This window comes from Stegostoma tigrinum, chromosome 32, assembly GCF_030684315.1.
Source record: "Stegostoma tigrinum isolate sSteTig4 chromosome 32, sSteTig4.hap1, whole genome shotgun sequence".
Classification (NCBI taxonomy): domain Eukaryota; kingdom Metazoa; phylum Chordata; class Chondrichthyes; order Orectolobiformes; family Stegostomatidae; genus Stegostoma; species Stegostoma tigrinum.
In genome coordinates, this window is record NC_081385.1 from 35,495,616 (window position 1) to 35,512,751 (window position 17,136).

The window sequence follows — 17,136 nt, forward strand, 5'->3', positions numbered from 1 at the left end:
AATTGTCAAACCGGTGTCAGTGCTGAATGGCTCTTGAGTAGTTACAATCAGAGTCAGAGAGACGTACAATACTAAAACAGACCTTTTGGTCCAACTCGTTCGTCCCAACCAGATATCCAAAATTAATCTAGTGCTACATGCCAGCGTGTGGCCCATATCCCTATAAACCCTTCCTATTCCTATACCCATCCAACCGCCTTTTAAATGTAATTATACCAGCCTCCACCACTTCCTCTGGCAGCTCATTCCATACATGTACCGGTCTGAGTGAAAAAGTTGCCCCTTAAAGTTTTTCTAAATCTTTTCCCTCTCACTTTAAACTTATGCCCTCTAATTTTGGACTCCCTGGCTCCGGGGGAAATGGCTATTCACCCTTATGATTTTCTAAGCCTTTTTAAGGATAGTGGCATTCCCAGTGTAAATCTTCATGACTTGATAAAACAGCCTTGATGAACATAGGGAACAGCCAATAGTAACAAATCTTACCAATAACATTGAATTTTATTTATGTAGCATTGATAATAGAGTAAAACATTGCTGAGTACTTCAGTGTAGAATTGTGAAGAAAGGTTTGATGCTGATCCACATTATGGGATATTGGGGTTGACGGTCAGAAGTTGTTTCACCGAGGGTTTCAGGGAGCATCTTAAATAAGGATAATGAGACAGAGAGGGGAGGGATTTTGGTAGGGAATTTAGCCCTGAAAATGCTGAAGAGGTAGTCTGTGGGGTTAGTGCGATTGAAAATGGGGATCTAGGATTGTCAGAATTCAACACGTATCTCAGAGGATTGTTGGGCTGAAGGAGATCGGAGGGTGAAGAAGGGTAGATTAGATTCCCTACAGCGTGGAAACAGGCCCTTCCGCCAACAAGTCCACCCCGCCCCTTAAAGCATCCCACCCAGACCCATCCCCCTATAACCCACACACCCCTGAACACTACGGGCAATTTAGCATGGCCGATCCACCTAGCCTGCACATCTTTGGACTGTGGGAGGAAACCGGAGCACCCTGAGGAAACCCACGCAGACACAGGGAGAATGTGCAAACTCCACACAGACAGTCCCCCGAGGGGGGAATCGAACCCGGGTCCCTGGCGCTGTGAGAGTGCGGCGCTAACCACTGAGCCACCGTGCCGCCCCAATTTCAATACAAAAAAGTGAGAATTTTGAAGTCAACACTGCTTCGCCAGTCGCCAGCGTCGGTGAAATATTATAACATTCAAGGATATCGGACAAGTAAAAGAAATTGGGATTGGTGCACTTTTAATGGTAGTTATGTTGCAGCAGACTCGATGGGCCGAAGGGCTTTTCAGTGCGGCATAAATCTATGAATCTATGAGTGAGCACAGGGAACTGAGTATGTTACAGCACAACATCAGCCCTGACTCTATGACACAGCGCTGAGAGAGTGCTGGTATAGATTGGAGGTGCATCATTGATTTGAAGATGCGTCCTCATATACACCCTCAGGTTGAAGTTAAATAACAACAGGGCGTAAGTCTCAGTCTGTGACCGATATTTTTTAGTCAATCAGCATTACGCGGAGTCATTGTCACTTGCGAAATGTGGAATTTTGCTTTGCTCGGTTGCAGTACTGGTTCCTACATTTAAACAATTGCTCTACTTCAAAGTATTGGACTTCAGCTATTACTGTCAATCAGTTGCATTGGGTGGGTTACATCTTTTCACGTGCCTGATTCAAGATTTCCGAAACCAACTTTCCACTCTGAACTCAAGGCATGCAGTTACTGAGGAGACAGAGTGGTCCTCGAAGCCTCCCTGAAAAAAATGCAATACTTCCCGTGCTTCACGAGGATCTCTTGCCCAAGATCACCCAGACTGGAGAAGAAACATTGCAAAGATACAACAACCTCAAACATGTGGGACTGTCCCAGGTGGAAAGCCACATGCAAACAATCGAAAGAACTACCAAAACCTAAGCCTCCTATCCACCTACCCCTCCAAACTCCACCGGCAGCAGGGTGGATCTAGCATCTGACTGTAGTTAACCCAAGACCCGCAATTCTGGACCAGAGGATAGCCATTCTCGGTCCCAGGGGATTGTCTAAAAGGGCAACTTCAAAGCACCAGACCTGAAGGTGCCTGGTGGCTCGGTGGCTCAGTGGTCAGTACTGATGCTTCACAACACCAGAGGCCTAGATTCAATTCCAGCTCTGTGTTTGTGTGGGTTTCCTTCCATAGTTCAAAGCTCTGCAGTTTAGGTGGATTGGCCGTGTTAAGTTGCCCTTAGTGTGCGGGCGAGGGGATTAACCATGGGCGAGTAACAGGGATGGGGTGCTTTTGGGAGGGGGGGGGAATGTGGAATCAGTGAGCTGAATGGCCTTTTTCCATACTGTATTGATTCTATGAAATGGGAGGGGAAGTCATTCTGGTAAAACAAGACACAGTCTGAACTCTGGGATAAGGCAGGAAAATCTCTGGGAGACCCAGTCCAAGTGCATTTGGATCCTAAAAACAGTGTCACAAGAGCTTTGCTGGGATTTACAATTCTGTTTTCTGAACCCATTCCACTCAGACCACTTCAGAACAGGATCAGACCAAATACGCGTGTTGGTTGGGTAAAGGGTGGGGAATGTGGGTCTTTGCGTTGGATTTCCATATTGGTCCCTGTCCCAGTGAGTACACTCTTGAGCCTAACACTCGGTTAGGATGATTAAATGAAGCTCAACCTTCGGCGGGGCTTATCGAGGAGTTCACGCTGAAATATCACTTCGTTTTGGGATTGCAGGTTAAAAAGAAACGAAAGGCGCATCCCGATTCCCGCAGGAATGACAGGGAAAGCGAAACAGCGTCTCCCAATTCTGTACAAGCTAAACCGGTAACAAACACAAAAGTGTTGAAGCTGATCACTTGATCTAACCTATTTGAAACACTCAGAACATAACCACAGCGAAAGCGGGTGCGAAGGAGCTGTTGCCATGAGAGAGCACGGTACTTGTAGCAGATCTGAACCTGGTTGTTATTTCCAGCCTGGGCGAGGCTGGCTGCTATACCAGCAGCAACAAGCTGTGATTAATTCAGACGACAGTGAGAGATCTCTTTTCTCTTTTTGTTCCATTTTCTCTCTATCAATAATGAGCGCGGCAGATTGGTTCTGTTTTGTGCACCTGCCTGGCAGTGAGTCAGGCCAGAGCACCGACACCCCTCCTCCCGCGACCCCCACCAGATCAGTTCCTGATGGGGTATTTATTCAGCTTCCTCTTGGGTAAATAAAAGAGGGCGGACTTGTGGAAACCCTATTAAAGCATCAAGGGCTGGATTCTGGTGAGCTTTTGTCTGAGTAATGCACCTTTTAGCTTAGCATTCAGGTAGAGGCGAGGGGCAGCTGAATGGAAGCGAGGTGGAGTGTGCACTCCACCGCTGACCTAGTACCCGGCACCTGCGTTCGCCACTCAGAACGCCACTCACTGCGTTCCACAAGCCGCCTGCACAGATTGCTGGATCAGGTCAAAGACTCAGCTCTCACAAAGCCACGCTGGCAGACTGTCCCATTTCCTGCTTCCCCCCCTCCCCGGTGGAACTGGTAACTGCTCGAGAATTCTATTTCCATTCACTCGTCCCACTTCCTGTACAACTCCCTCATCTTTTCCCAACTTCTCTCCTGAAAATGTTTCTATTTTTGTCTCTGATAAGTGACTGACATGTCCAGAAATAATTCCCAATCCCAGCCCATCGCGGAAATGTCACATATTTATATCTGGGATTCGACAGGATCTCCTCTCTCAAAAATTCATCGGCTCACAGAGGCCATTCTGCCACTCATCATACGGAAGCATCTGTTCCATCCACCCATTCGCTTTTTACAGTTTTCCAACGACTTCAACTACATATCCCATTCTATGTTAGGTTTGTTACCCAATCTTCTTCCAGCAGTTTTTCCACATCAACTCTCAGAGAGAGAGAGAGAAAAAATTTGATCCTGCCCCCTCCAGTTCTTTCTCGCTACATCCCTGTCTCTCGTTCTTGAGTGTTACCCATTCTCTCATAAACCCTTGCTTCTGTTCTGTGGAAATTCTTTATAATTGGAACATTTCCTCAACTGTTTTTGCCTTCGGGAGAAGAATATCAGCCCAGAACGAAAATACAGGAAAGCACAACTTGTGTTGTAACACGGTGGTTATTCTGCAGCTCCAAATCAAAGTATAAGAGGAACAGGTCAGTATGTATCATTCAGGAGTTTTGCTGTTTTTACTCCTTCTGGAAACATCTTCGGACTTGCTGTTAAACTACAATTTTGATTTCCAGGTATGCGTCCAGTCAATCTATTCCACACTCTTTGGAAAGCTTTGATATCTTACCAAAAGAGCAGTGTCCAGACTTAGCGTCTCTATAGTGTGGAAGCAAGCATTCACCCTATCGAGTCCACATTGACCCTCTGAAAAGCATCCCACCCAGACCCACCTCCCTATACTATCCCTCTAACCCTGCCTTTCCTATGGCTAATCCACCCAGCCTGTACATCCCTGGACACTATGGGCAATTTGGCATGGCCAGTCCATGGAGCCTGCCTATCTTTGGACTGTGAAAGGAAACCGGAGCACCCAGAGGAAACCCCCACAGACACAGGGACAGTTGCACAAGCCAGGATTCAAACCTGGGTCCCTGGTGTTGTGAGGCAGCAGTGCTAACCACTGAGTCACCATGCCCCCCAATTTTGTAGAAGAATCATAGAATCCCTACAGTGTGGAAGCAGGCCATTTATGGGCTATAATTATGGTTCATTAAGTAGTTAGACGCAATGCTTCAGGTGGGTCTGAGCCAGTGGTTTAGAAAGATTTTGAACATGAAAACATAAAATAGAAGCAGAGGGAGGCTATTTGGCCCAATTGTGTGTGTCCGTCTTTCAGGAAGAAAGCTCAATGACATCTTCTCGCATTGTCTCCACATCCTTCAGTTCCCTTTGTAACTACAAATCTATCAATCTCTGTATTACACTCAAAGTGTGAGCATCCACAGCTTTCTGTAGGAGGGAATTCCACAAACTTTTGAGGGAGGAAATTCATCCTCATATCAGCCCTAAATAGTTCATCCTTATTCCCAATACTGATGCCCAGCTCCAGACACCTAAGACCAGGTAAACTTTTTCCTAGCATCTACCCCACCAAACTCATTGCATAAATGTATATACTTCACCAAGATCATTTCTCAAAATTCTACATTCTCAGAAATGAAAGCCGAGTGTATTTACTCTTGCTTCATTGAACGTTCTTCTCAGGCCAGGAATCAGTCATGTGAGCATTGATATCAAACTGCCTAAGGTAGCATATCTACCCTTTGGTAAGGAGTCAATACTTCTTTGCCATTGAACATGTGATTCTAAAACCAAAGGTCTCATTTTGTCTTTTTTTCAACAGATTTGCTATGATATCCTGGTGTCTTTAAACATTTATGGGCACCTCCATGCCTCCCTGCTCCCTCATCCTTTTAAATCTGTAACATTTGTGGGATTGTATTGCAGTAAACAGGAGTGCAATGTAATATAAGTGATGCTGCTGAGTAGTAAATTAGGCTGTTTTGCAAGAAATTTGAATGTTCTGCAGTAAATTAGGCTATTCTGTAATAAATTAGACTGCACAGTAGGAAGATAACAACGTGTGAGCCCAGGCAGCATCAGAGGAGCAGGAACACTGATGTTTCGGATCTGGCCCCTTCATCGGAAAAGGGTCCAGATCCGAAACGTCAGTTTTCCTGCTCCTCTGATGCTGCCTGGCCCGGTGTGTTCATCCAGCTCCACACCTTGTTATCTCAGATTCCAGCATCGGCAGTTCCTACTATTTCATGGTAGGAAGATAGTTGAAATGGGATTCTATTCCGTAATAAGTAGGACTGTTCTGTAAAAATGACTGGTTTGTAATAATGAGATTGTGTGTAATAATGAAACTTTTGTAATCAATGAGACTTTCCATCGTATTTGAAACAATGCTGCAGTAAGTGAAATTGTTGCCTATTATTGAAAGATAGAAAGGAAAGAAATTGCAGAGATGAGGAAATAGTTATTATCTTGAGGCTAGAGGTGCAATATGGTTGTTAAAGCGAAAGAAAACATTTACACACTGCTTAAAGTAGGGGTGAAGGAAAACACTGAATAGGAGGAAGAGTGGTGAGCATTCTGCAACATGTGAATTAGTAAGAAGTAAACAGTATCATTGCAGATATAACGCTAATTCCTGATATTGACAGAAGTATCAACATTCATAACTGGTACGTGAGTAAGTTGTGACACTGGTTAAAACTCTGGAAAACTTGATCAGTTTATTTAAAAAGTAGCTAGGAAGAAATATAAGTATCAGTCAAAACATGACTTTTGATGGCAAGGAACCAGAATGCAAGACAGGCAAGTGATTGAGAAACAGAAAAGGAAATTAACTTATTTTCAGATTGTGGGCACATACGATTTGGATTTGTCTTTTGCATTAAGTTGAAAATCACAGCGTAGGAGCAAGGTAAGAGTAACCTTAAAAAAATTACATAATGTAATCCAGTTTAATTGTGGTAACAGTGAGGAAGTCAGAAAAGAGTGAGACAACAGGAGGGAACAGTAATACAGGAGCAACTTAAAGGGCTGGGAAGCATTTACAAGGAACAGGTCTGGAAGACAGTCTTGTGTTAGAATTAGCCAGTTACAAGCAGAATTTGCCTACACTGGAGTAAATGGAGTTTGATTAACCACGAGCATTTGAGGAATGTGTGATAGGAAGCCTGGTAAAGAAAAATGCAACAGCACACACTGTCCTATGCAGATACAGAGTATGTGATCTTAATTTCTCCACAAAGCCACTAAGTAGATATGTTTTCTTAAAACTTTCTTCATTCAACCTTCATCATTTATTTAAATTGGTTTCAGTTTGAGTTAACTCAATGCATAGTGGAGTTAGATCAGCCCATTCACCAGTCCGTTCCCACATGGCAGTAAGTTGCCATTTGCATTCATAGTGAACCCTTCATTCAGGGTAACACTTTCAGGGCTGAGAAACTTTCTGAGGTATAAAGTAATGGACATCCAGCAGTCTGCATACTACTGTCTGAATACTTCTATCATTTTAAAAGTTAATTGGGAAACTGAATTACTTACTTTGGAAAAAAGTATTCCAAAATGTGGAAACCTATCTTTCAAATGAAAGCATGGAATTTTCATTCTGGTCTCAGTCTGGGAACATGAATACTTGGCAGTGAGGATTCACTCTACACTTCAATGTCAAACTGTTACTTCTTCGGGCAGAGTCACATTACTTACTGTCCAGTTGCACATTTCAAAGCAGCTACTGACAGACAGCCTGGGAACAGACATTTTGTGTTGTATTTCCCTTTCCAATGACGTTGTTGAATTCTGCTCCTATGACCTCATGAACGAGGTGTGAAATTTCACAAAGCAGACACTCACTGTTGGCAAGCCTTGTTGGATTTCCTTAATATTCAGACAGTACTTTTTCCAACACTGCACAGTGATCACTCCTACCAGCACTGTCATGGACAGTATAGTTAGATGAGGTAGATGTTCTCTCCAGTTTGCTCTCTTACTACTTGTTGCACATTTAGTCTGGCAGCTGTGTCCTTCACTGTTTGGCGAGTTCAATCAAGCTGGTGCAATTAGTGGCACGTAGTGATGGACGTGGAAGGCCAGACTATATTTTGTGTCCATGCTTCTTTCAAATTATGTTCAACATGAAGGAGCACAGATTCATCAACCACAGAAATGCAGGCAGTAGTAATCCACAGGAGATAGCCTTTCATTTATTTTCCCAATGGCCCTATTATCTAAATGGATAGATAGTTGGATGGATAGATACGTGGGTAGATAGGTAACAGGGAGATAGAGATAGACATTATTGTTTCATAATTTCACAACACCCCAAAATAATTTATGTTCTATTGCATACTTCAGTCACGCATGTTGTAATCTAAGAAAGTAGCAACGGCTTTACACATTGTCACAACCCACACAATAAAAGATTTGCTAAAGAATGGAAAATCTGCCTTAATGATTTTTTTTCTTTTGGCCAGGACATCAAAGGGAAGTCCTCTGCTCTTTTATGAACTAATGCTATGGAATGTTTATATGAGAGAGAAGACATGGCATCAATTTACCATGTCATGTGAAAGATGGCAGTGACAGTGCAGCACCCCTTCAGGCTACATGATGTACCTACAATCTGTGTCATGGAAACAAATGTGTTACCACTGAGCCATAGATGACATAATCAACAGATCATTTGAATACCGTAAGGACAACAATACTTTAACCATGGGCCATGACAACACTCCTACATTAACAACATGGAAAACAAGGTTTGAGGTTGCAAATTTTAGTGATATCTGTCATCCAATCAATTTTATGTTGGTGCGGTCTCTGACATTATGGGAAATTATCCTGCAACTGAGATTAATATATAAAACATATATTGAGCCATAGTTTACCATTATTATGGCTATTGAACCTAAAGTTCATTCAGTGTCAGTGCCCCATCAAAACATACACTATTGCAGAAATATTATTAGCCTATTAGTCCGAATTTCCTTAACGTCACTCCCACACCTTTAGAACAGTAACATAAGTTTAAAGTGAGGTTCCTCCTCACATCCTGGTAAATTCAGCACAGTGAGAAGTTTTGGTCTATGTATTTGGTGAATAGTTTCCTGGGCTTTACTAATCACCAAGATGATGGGAGCTCATATATTCAATACTGGTAATAACTAATAGCACTTCAGTTTAATACAGGATGGACTTGATTTTTTGTAATTTTTGTTGCTGGTTATTGCAAAACATAGAAGCGGGAAGCATAGAAAATAAGAACAGGAGGCCATTCAGCCATTTTAACACTCTCCGCTATTCAACATGATTATGGCCGATCCTCTACCTCACTGCGATATTCCTACTGTCTTTCCATGCTCTTTGACACCTTTATGGTCTGGCAATCTACTTCTTTCTTCAATATATTCAGTTCCTTTGCCTACATAGCCTTCTGTGGCAGAGAAATCTATATGAGCATAATCTCTGACTGGGGATGTTTCTCTTCATCTCAGTCTGAAATGGCCTTCTAATAAAACCTGAATCAGTGATGCCCTTGTTCAATGCAGTTCCTCACCCCCACTCCCTGGCCACGGGAATCACCATCTCTGCCCAGCCCTTTTTACACTATTCTATGCAATTTCTTCTCATTCTTCTGAAATCAAGACTAATTATAAATATGCATAAAATGCTGGTATTATTCACACTGCCCATTTGATATGGATGTATGAACAAAAATTATTGGCCTATAACCTAATGACTCACTGTCCTGTCTCAGTGGCGTATATTTTACCCCACTGTGACACAGCACCTGTATATCCAAGGCACAGAGTCACATTCCTTTGTTAAATGTTTTCCTGTTACTCAGTGTTTCATCTGTTAGTCAGCATGCTACTTTTTTGCCATGCAATGTCCTGCCTATGTGCCTCAGTGGGCACCTTCTCTGTGCAGTTGTATGGTATTGCTTCTATACTCTGTTTTATAGTGCTGCGGAATCTGATTTCTCACTGGGTAATTGGGCCACCTTGTGTCACCCCTCTGTTATAAGGAATAAATGAAATCACTAAGGTAGTTGTTTGCAAACAAGGGAATTAGTGGATTCTTTCAAAGCTGACCTGGGAAGAGGACAAGAGTAGCCTAGATTACCATTGATCATCCGTTGAAATTCAATGAAGTGATTTTTATTCTTTTATTCGTTCACAGGATAAGGGCGTTGCTGGCTAGGTCATCATTTATTGCCCATCCCTAATTGCCCAGAGGGCAGTTAAGAGTCAACCACATTGCTGTGGGTTTGGAGTCACATGTAGGCCAGATCAGGTAAGGATGATTGTTTTCTTCCCTACAGGACATTAATGAGCCAGATGGTTTTTTCTTGACAATTGATAGCTTTATGATCATCATTAGATTCTTAATTCCAGATATTTATTGAATTCAAATTTCACCATCTGCTGTGGAAGGATTCAAACCCAGGTCTCTGGATTAACAGTCCACAGATGATACTACTAGACAATTGTCTGCCCTGCGATCTGGGATGTCCCATCTGATTGACTGATTGGTTGATAGGAACAGCTTCAGCAACAAATTTTAAAAGTAGGAACATTATCGAAGCTAAGAGGAAAGAGTGGGATAGCTACATGAATAAGAAAAGAAATGCTTGGGGGGAATTTGGGCCAAGTGCATGCAGGTGGGACTAATCTAGTTTGGGATTATGGTCGGCATGGACTAGTCAGACCAAAGGGTTTGTTTCTGTGCTCTATGACTCTATGGTTCTTTCACAGAACCAATAAGAACGTGACAGGCTGCAAAATCTTCTTCTGTGCTATATCAGTCCATGATTCACATGAGAAAAATGACCAGTTGACATGAGATACTAAGAACTGCATACACCCAAGGAACCAGACCCAAACATTAGTCAGTGCATCCTGCAAAGGGAGAGGTGTGGTCCATTCCAGATGCTGAATACGAGCATCATATTGTTTTGCTTTTTGTTGGTCATGCACCAGTGACAATGTAGCTCATTCACATGCACTAGAACATTGCAACTTGTTGTAGACTGACCTCAGCCCTGTCACAGTCACGCTGATCATGGGACAAAGTTCCAACTGATACAGAATGTGTGGAATGACAAGCAAGGAAGAAGTTTCAGCTGCTGCTTTCAAATGCTGCAATCAAAAATCTTGAATATCAGATCCTCACATTGCCCTAAATAAACAGTGCCAACACTGGTTGGACAGATTCCTAAAGATTTCATCACACAATCTGCCTGTCATGATTGTCCCACCCAGTCAAACAGCATTTAATTCTCATTTCTGTAACTAATATCAAAACTGTCCCACCAAGTGTAAGAAAACTTTTAATTTTTAATGTCCCTTTCATTTTATTCAGCTGTTTGGAAGGAATTAATTCTGACAACTCGAGGATAAATGTGAAGGGTTAGCAAACTCTCTAACAACAGAGCAGAAATAACAATCACATGAGCAAATTACTCACTATATGAGGATCCTAACTACCGAATATGTTTAGATGTTTATGATCTGAATCTTAACAATTTCTCAGAAACATTGCCTAAAGAGCTGGGTGGGATCTCCTTTGGGACCACATTCCAGTATTTATCTAGCTTGGGAGAGGAACTCTATTTAAAACTGTTTACTGTTTAGTGTTGAGTAAATTTGAATTTACATCCCCAAGAGTCTTGCTGTTTTTGTGATACTTCAAACCAAAGCGTGCCACATTCTGATTAAATGTATCAGTGAAGCAGGCAACTGAAAGCCCGATTACCTAACCTTTGTTGTTGGCTGTAGCCCCTCTTTTACATCACTGAATTATACAATCTTCAGTACTTTTCAGGGGGAATCCTGAGTTGTTCCAGCATTTCACAATGCAGGCATTTTAAGGTAGTGACTGCGAACTTCAAGACTTTATTTATTGTCTATCAGAGTAGAAGTCCCATTTTTATTAACATCATCCAGTTTTCCTAGCCAGATCATAGTTCTAATGCCCAGATCCTTTATCGCTGTGTTTGCACGGTGAGAATTTTTCATGTAAGAATCCAGCAAGCGAGGTTACCATACACAGAGAAAATCACACGCCAATTTCTAAGACTACTTTCTAGCAAGAGTTATTGATCAGTGAACGGAAATGGGAAACCTGGATAAATTAGGTCCATTTAGCTCAGAGGGACTTCAGGTATGTTTAAATTTTGATATGCCTTATGCTGCAAGTCTGCAAACTCATCGCAGAGCAACAGATTGGCCTAGAGACCACTTATTCCATGTGGTCAAGCTCCAATTCCTGATTTAACCGTTAAGGGGAGCTCCATCTGTTTATTACTGTGCTTATTTTCAGGTCTTGCATTCTCAACAATGATGGTTCAAAATTTTCTGTCAAGGTAACAATGATGCTGCTAAGCAGTGAAGCTCTCACCATTGTTTAAGTGCAGATTGCACAGCACGTTTTGGTGAAGTGCTGATGTGAGTTGATACGCAGATGTCTAAGGCTAAAAGAAAAGTGCTATAGATCTGAAATAAGAACCAAAAGTGTTGGTGAAAGCAGAAGAATCATTTTGAACTCAAAATATTAACTCTGTTTTTGTCTCCACAGATGCTGTCAGACCTGCTGAGTTTCTCTGACACTTCCTATTTCAATTTCAGATATGCAAAGGTTGCTGATAGAGTGAAGAGAGTACCTTGCTAAGAATTCATGAAGCTGCTGTAATTTTTACACTGTCAATACAAACTAACAATACCTCTTAAGATGTGATAGACAATACTGAGAATCAACCTTTCTAGCATGGAAAATCAGCTATTACAAGAATGGAGTCTCATTCCTTCTAGTTTTTTTTTGTTGGTGATGTTAAACATATCATTGATTTTGTTTTTCTTTCCCTTTTGTCTTTTTTTCTCTCCTCTTAAATCTAATCTTTGTTTCACTGCATTTATGTACCTTTTTTGACATTGACTCTCTACAATTGACAGCACATTCTCAAACTCTGTGCTCTTAATTTTACATTCCTTAAATTTGATTAATTAAGAGGATGGATAGTTTATCAGAGATAATGGGAACTGCAGATGATGGAGAATCCGTCTGGTTCACTGAGGTCTTAGATACCCATTTTGCTCATTGTGCCATTATTGGGTTATCCTTTCCAACACTTGTGCAATTAAAAACAGTTAAGACTTAAAGGTGGAAATCAAGTCCAATTAATATGCACATTATTATATGTTCTGCCAAGGTGACATATGATCTAATGTAAACCACTTGCATTTGGATGGAGTCCTAAAATGCTAAGGTGTAGTAGGCAATGGAGCAAGTGCAGCTAAATGGGATTAGTATAGTTTAGCATTTGAAAGTAGACATCTGCATGATAGGCCAATGTGTCTATTTCTGTGCTGTGAGACCTATGACTATTTGTATGGAAACATCATTTAGCTATATTTTCAATTATTTTAAAGCACATTACCATTGCACAAGCTTCCAGCATCAATGTCAATCAAGCATTATTTTTCAACTTACTAACTTCCTGTCATCTGGTATTCATTTGATTTTAATTTTAGTTCCTTGAAGTTTGTATGGATGATTTTCACCGAGACCACCTCTGGTATTATGAACCGTGCACTGGTGGCCAAAATGGGATCTTGAGCTGCACCACCAGCTTAGCCCACATTTAGCTGAACCATCAGGATTTGAAGCCAACAACTGCAATAACTGCCTAGAGGGACAGTGAACTATTGATTGCCAACCAGAATACTCAGAATAGTGCTTATTAATAAAGCTGCACATCATTTGGTGGCTATGATTCAACTAACACTCTCCTGCCTGGGAATCAATGTTGATCAACTTAATCAAATGTTTAGTGTTGTTAATATACAGAAGAATATACATCCAGGATCATGATATGGACTTTTTTTTCCCCACTTGTTCATGGTACATGACACATATCTGATTAGACCAACATCTATTGCCAAATCTTAATCATCCTGGAGAAAGTGATGATGAGCTGCCTTCTTAAATTGCTGTGATGCATGAGGCTAGGAATATCTACAGGGAATGAGATCCCAATGACAGTGAAAGAATGGCTATATAGTTCCAATCCAGAATGTTGGAGGGGAACTTGCAGGTGATGGTGCTCCCGTGCATCTGCTGCCCTTGTCTTTCTGGGTGGTGAGGTGTGTGAATATGAAAGGTGCTATTGAAGGAGTCTTGCTGAGTTGTTTGTAGCTGTTACACAGTGCTACTAATATGCATCAGTGGCTGAAGGGCTGAATGTTTATGATATTGGATTGGGTTCTAATCTAGCAGACTGCAATGTCCAGGATGGTGTCAGGCTTCTTGAATGTTGCTGGAACTGAACTCATCTAGCCAAATGGAGATTATGCCATACACACTCATGACTTGTATCTCCTAAATGGTGGACAGGCTTTGGGGAGTTAGAAGGTGAATTACCCACCACAGAATTCCTAGCCTCTGACCTACTGTAATATTCATAATATTTATATGGCTGGTCCAGATCAAATTTGAGGTCAATTATTGCCCACAGGATTTTGATAGTGGGGGATTCAGTGATGGTAGTACCATTGAATGTCAAGGCATGGTAGCCATTCAATTATATATCAACCTCAAGGCCTACAGGACCGAGTTTGACAGGATCCATAAGAAAAGGTAACATAAGCAGTGCTTACGTAATATCCATCTTGGATTAATAGTTGCAGATTGTGTGAGTAAAGGCAGAATGTTAGAGGGTTACATATTGAGGGAAAAGATAAACTATTACAGAAGACGTTAAATTTAGGGAAGATGTTCAACTCGACACAAGCATAAAACTACATGAATTGGTTGGTATAAAAAGGAATCACCCAATTTTTATTTCTACTGAAATAAGGCACATAAGGGTCTTACACCATAGTGGTAGACCCCTACCACTTCACAGGGAGCATGGTGGCTCAGTGGTAGCACTGCTGCCTCACAGTGCCAAGGACCCAGGTTTGATTTGAGCCTTGGGTAATTATGTGGATTGTGCACATTCTCCTCATGTCTGTATGGGTTTCTGCTGGGAACAAGCAGTGGAGTAAAAGAAACTGAATAATTGTAGAAGGAGCATTGTGAATTTTTTTTGTGGGGTTAGTATGGGTGGACAATTTGATCGGCATGGGCCAGTTTGGGCTGAAATGCCTGTCTCCATGCTGTAGGGCTCTATGACTCTCAGCAAGGATCCCCAGTTCACGTTCTCAGATGTGTTTCACAATATGTTTGAACAGGTTGATTTAAATAAAACAAGTCACAGAATGGATAGACAAGTGACAAGTGGAGCTTAATACAGAGAGGAGTTAGGCAATGCAGATTGATGTTAGGTAGAACCAATATATACTTAATGACATAGTGCTAGCAAGTGTGCAGGGGCAAATGAACCTGGTGGTTCATATGTGTATGACTTTGAAGATGGAAAGACATTGTGAGAGAGTCATTAGCAAAGCATAAAGAATTACTGGCCTCACAGTGCAGGTAATGAACAAGGTGACAGGGAGGTTATGCAGAAAAGCTCCAGTTGAGCTGAAAGTGCAGTGTTACGTCTAGTCCTTGTCACCACACTTCTGAAAGAATGGGGGATTTCATGAAAGGGTGCAGGGAAGATTTACCAGAATGGTTTCAGGGATAAGAGATTCCAGCTACACGATTAGAGTGGAGAAGATGTGGCTGTTCTCATTGGAGTGAAGGGGATTGACAGGAGAATTGATAGAAGCATGAGAGGCTATGGTAGGTTTAGAGAAAGTAGACAAAGGAAAGCTTTGCCTATTAGTTGAAGGTTCAAAGATCAGATGGGGGTGGGGGGGTGGCAGATGCTGAATGGGTCGACACAGATTTAGAATTTGGGGCAAGGGATTTTGAAGAAATATGAAGAAGAACAGTTTCAAGTAGTGAGAGGAATTTACCTGGAGCTTGTTGCTGCAATGATGGTGGAAGTGGAGATATTTAATAATTTCAAAAGGAATTTGAATACTTGCAGAGAAACGGTACTGACCAGACATTAGTGCAATGGTCCAAAGTGTCACAATGACTCCATAGGCTGGATTTTACAAGATTTTACGGTTCCACCTCCCCCCAAGGATGGAACCAGGTCTCAATCCCACGACAATTTAATGCTGGCAGCAGTACCAACACCTTTCAGGCAGGACTGCTGCTCGGATCTCAGGAGGAGTTCTACCCCCTTAAAGTGTTGCCTGTCCATTGCTTGGCTCAGTCTTGCTCCAGCAACACCAAATTGGAGTGATGGGGTGCTCTAAGACAGCACCTGGTTCTGCTATGTATTTCCTTTACTTCCACCAACCCTCTTGTAATATTTGTGTGTATGTGGTTTGCTAGAATAAAGCAATGAATGATTTACAATAAGTGTTCAGCAGAAGATATACATATTAAAATAATGAGTGGTACCTTAGCAGATGTTAACTAAAAGCAAGTTACAGAAACGTTAGGCCGGTTAGCAACATTACACTTGGTAAGTGATAAAGATGCCTCCTAAGAGATATCAGGCTTAGAAACAGTAAGGTCTGCAGATGCTGGAAGCTACAGTCAATAAATACGGAGCTACAAAGCACAGAAGGCCAGCCAGCATCCAAAGAGCAGGAAAGTCAACAATTCAGGCTGAAATTCTTCACCAGATTTACTTGAGTCATATGGTTGCCAATAGTAAGGACAAAATTAACTGACTTGAACAACTCAAACAGAAAACTAGAACAAAATACTTCCATATATATATATATATAAACACACACACCAGTGGGTAGAGCTATGCAAAGGCTTCAAAGTAACTCTTGCAGACTGTCATATGTGATCACTGCTTCAGTGCTAAATTGAGGATTGACCCAGTGAATCTATGGCTTTATCACAATGAGAACAAAGGAAGATGTTGGAAGTGGTCATGTGCCTTCGATCTTCTGCTGAAGTTTTCTTTAACTGGAAATGTGTTTTGACAAAGCAACATATGGACATTGATGAAACATTGCACATCATCTCTAACGCAGTGATAATTTATTCTCCTTTGGACCCAGAAGGCGATTTTTAGTTTATTTTCAAATCACAAATAAAATTATTTAAATTAAACAAATTGAACTAACCTTCTTTGGCTGGGAGACGTGCTGATTGATCAGTGTGAGATGATGTGGAATAGCTTAATGGAGAGCTACCTATGGAAGATATTGCAACCAGTCAATTAAAGATCTACATCAAATATACAACAGAATGCAAATTGTTTACAGTATCATCCTAGCCAGCCCACAATGACAAAAGGCAGCTCATGACCAAGTAACCACTTCACAGTGTTTTCAAATCAAGGGTATCTCAGCTGATTCTACACAAGTAATCACTTACAGTTCAAAAATATCTCAGTACTTCAACAGGCAACAAAACAAAACCACAGAGCTGTATATCTGTCTTTCTTGAAAGTGTCAAAAATAATAATAAAAGCAATTTTACATGATTAACATGTATTGCAAATGACAAGTCAGCTTTGCAGTGGCAAGCAGTGTAACATGATATCTATTACCTATGAAATTGACTATAATCTGCCAATGATTCGATGCTTTATGCAAACCAATGTTGTCATCCTAAAAATAATA

The 17,136-nt window shown here is 41.4% G+C and overlaps 1 protein-coding gene across 10 annotated transcripts in view; it reads right to left on the reverse strand.

The window, feature by feature from the left end:
- fli1 (Fli-1 proto-oncogene, ETS transcription factor) overlaps window positions 1–17,136 on the reverse strand; it is a 70,339-nt gene that overhangs the window by 24,002 nt on the left and 29,201 nt on the right. For 9 of the 10 annotated variants that reach the window (XM_048562303.2, XM_048562302.2, XM_048562304.2 and 6 more), the window contains one exon: window positions 16,636–16,704. The exons of the other annotated variant lie outside the window; for it this stretch is intronic. In XM_048562303.2, the coding sequence (XP_048418260.1) occupies window positions 16,636–16,704 (69 nt within the window). The remainder of the gene's footprint in view (window positions 1–16,635; window positions 16,705–17,136) is intronic. 10 annotated transcript variants of the gene reach the window in all.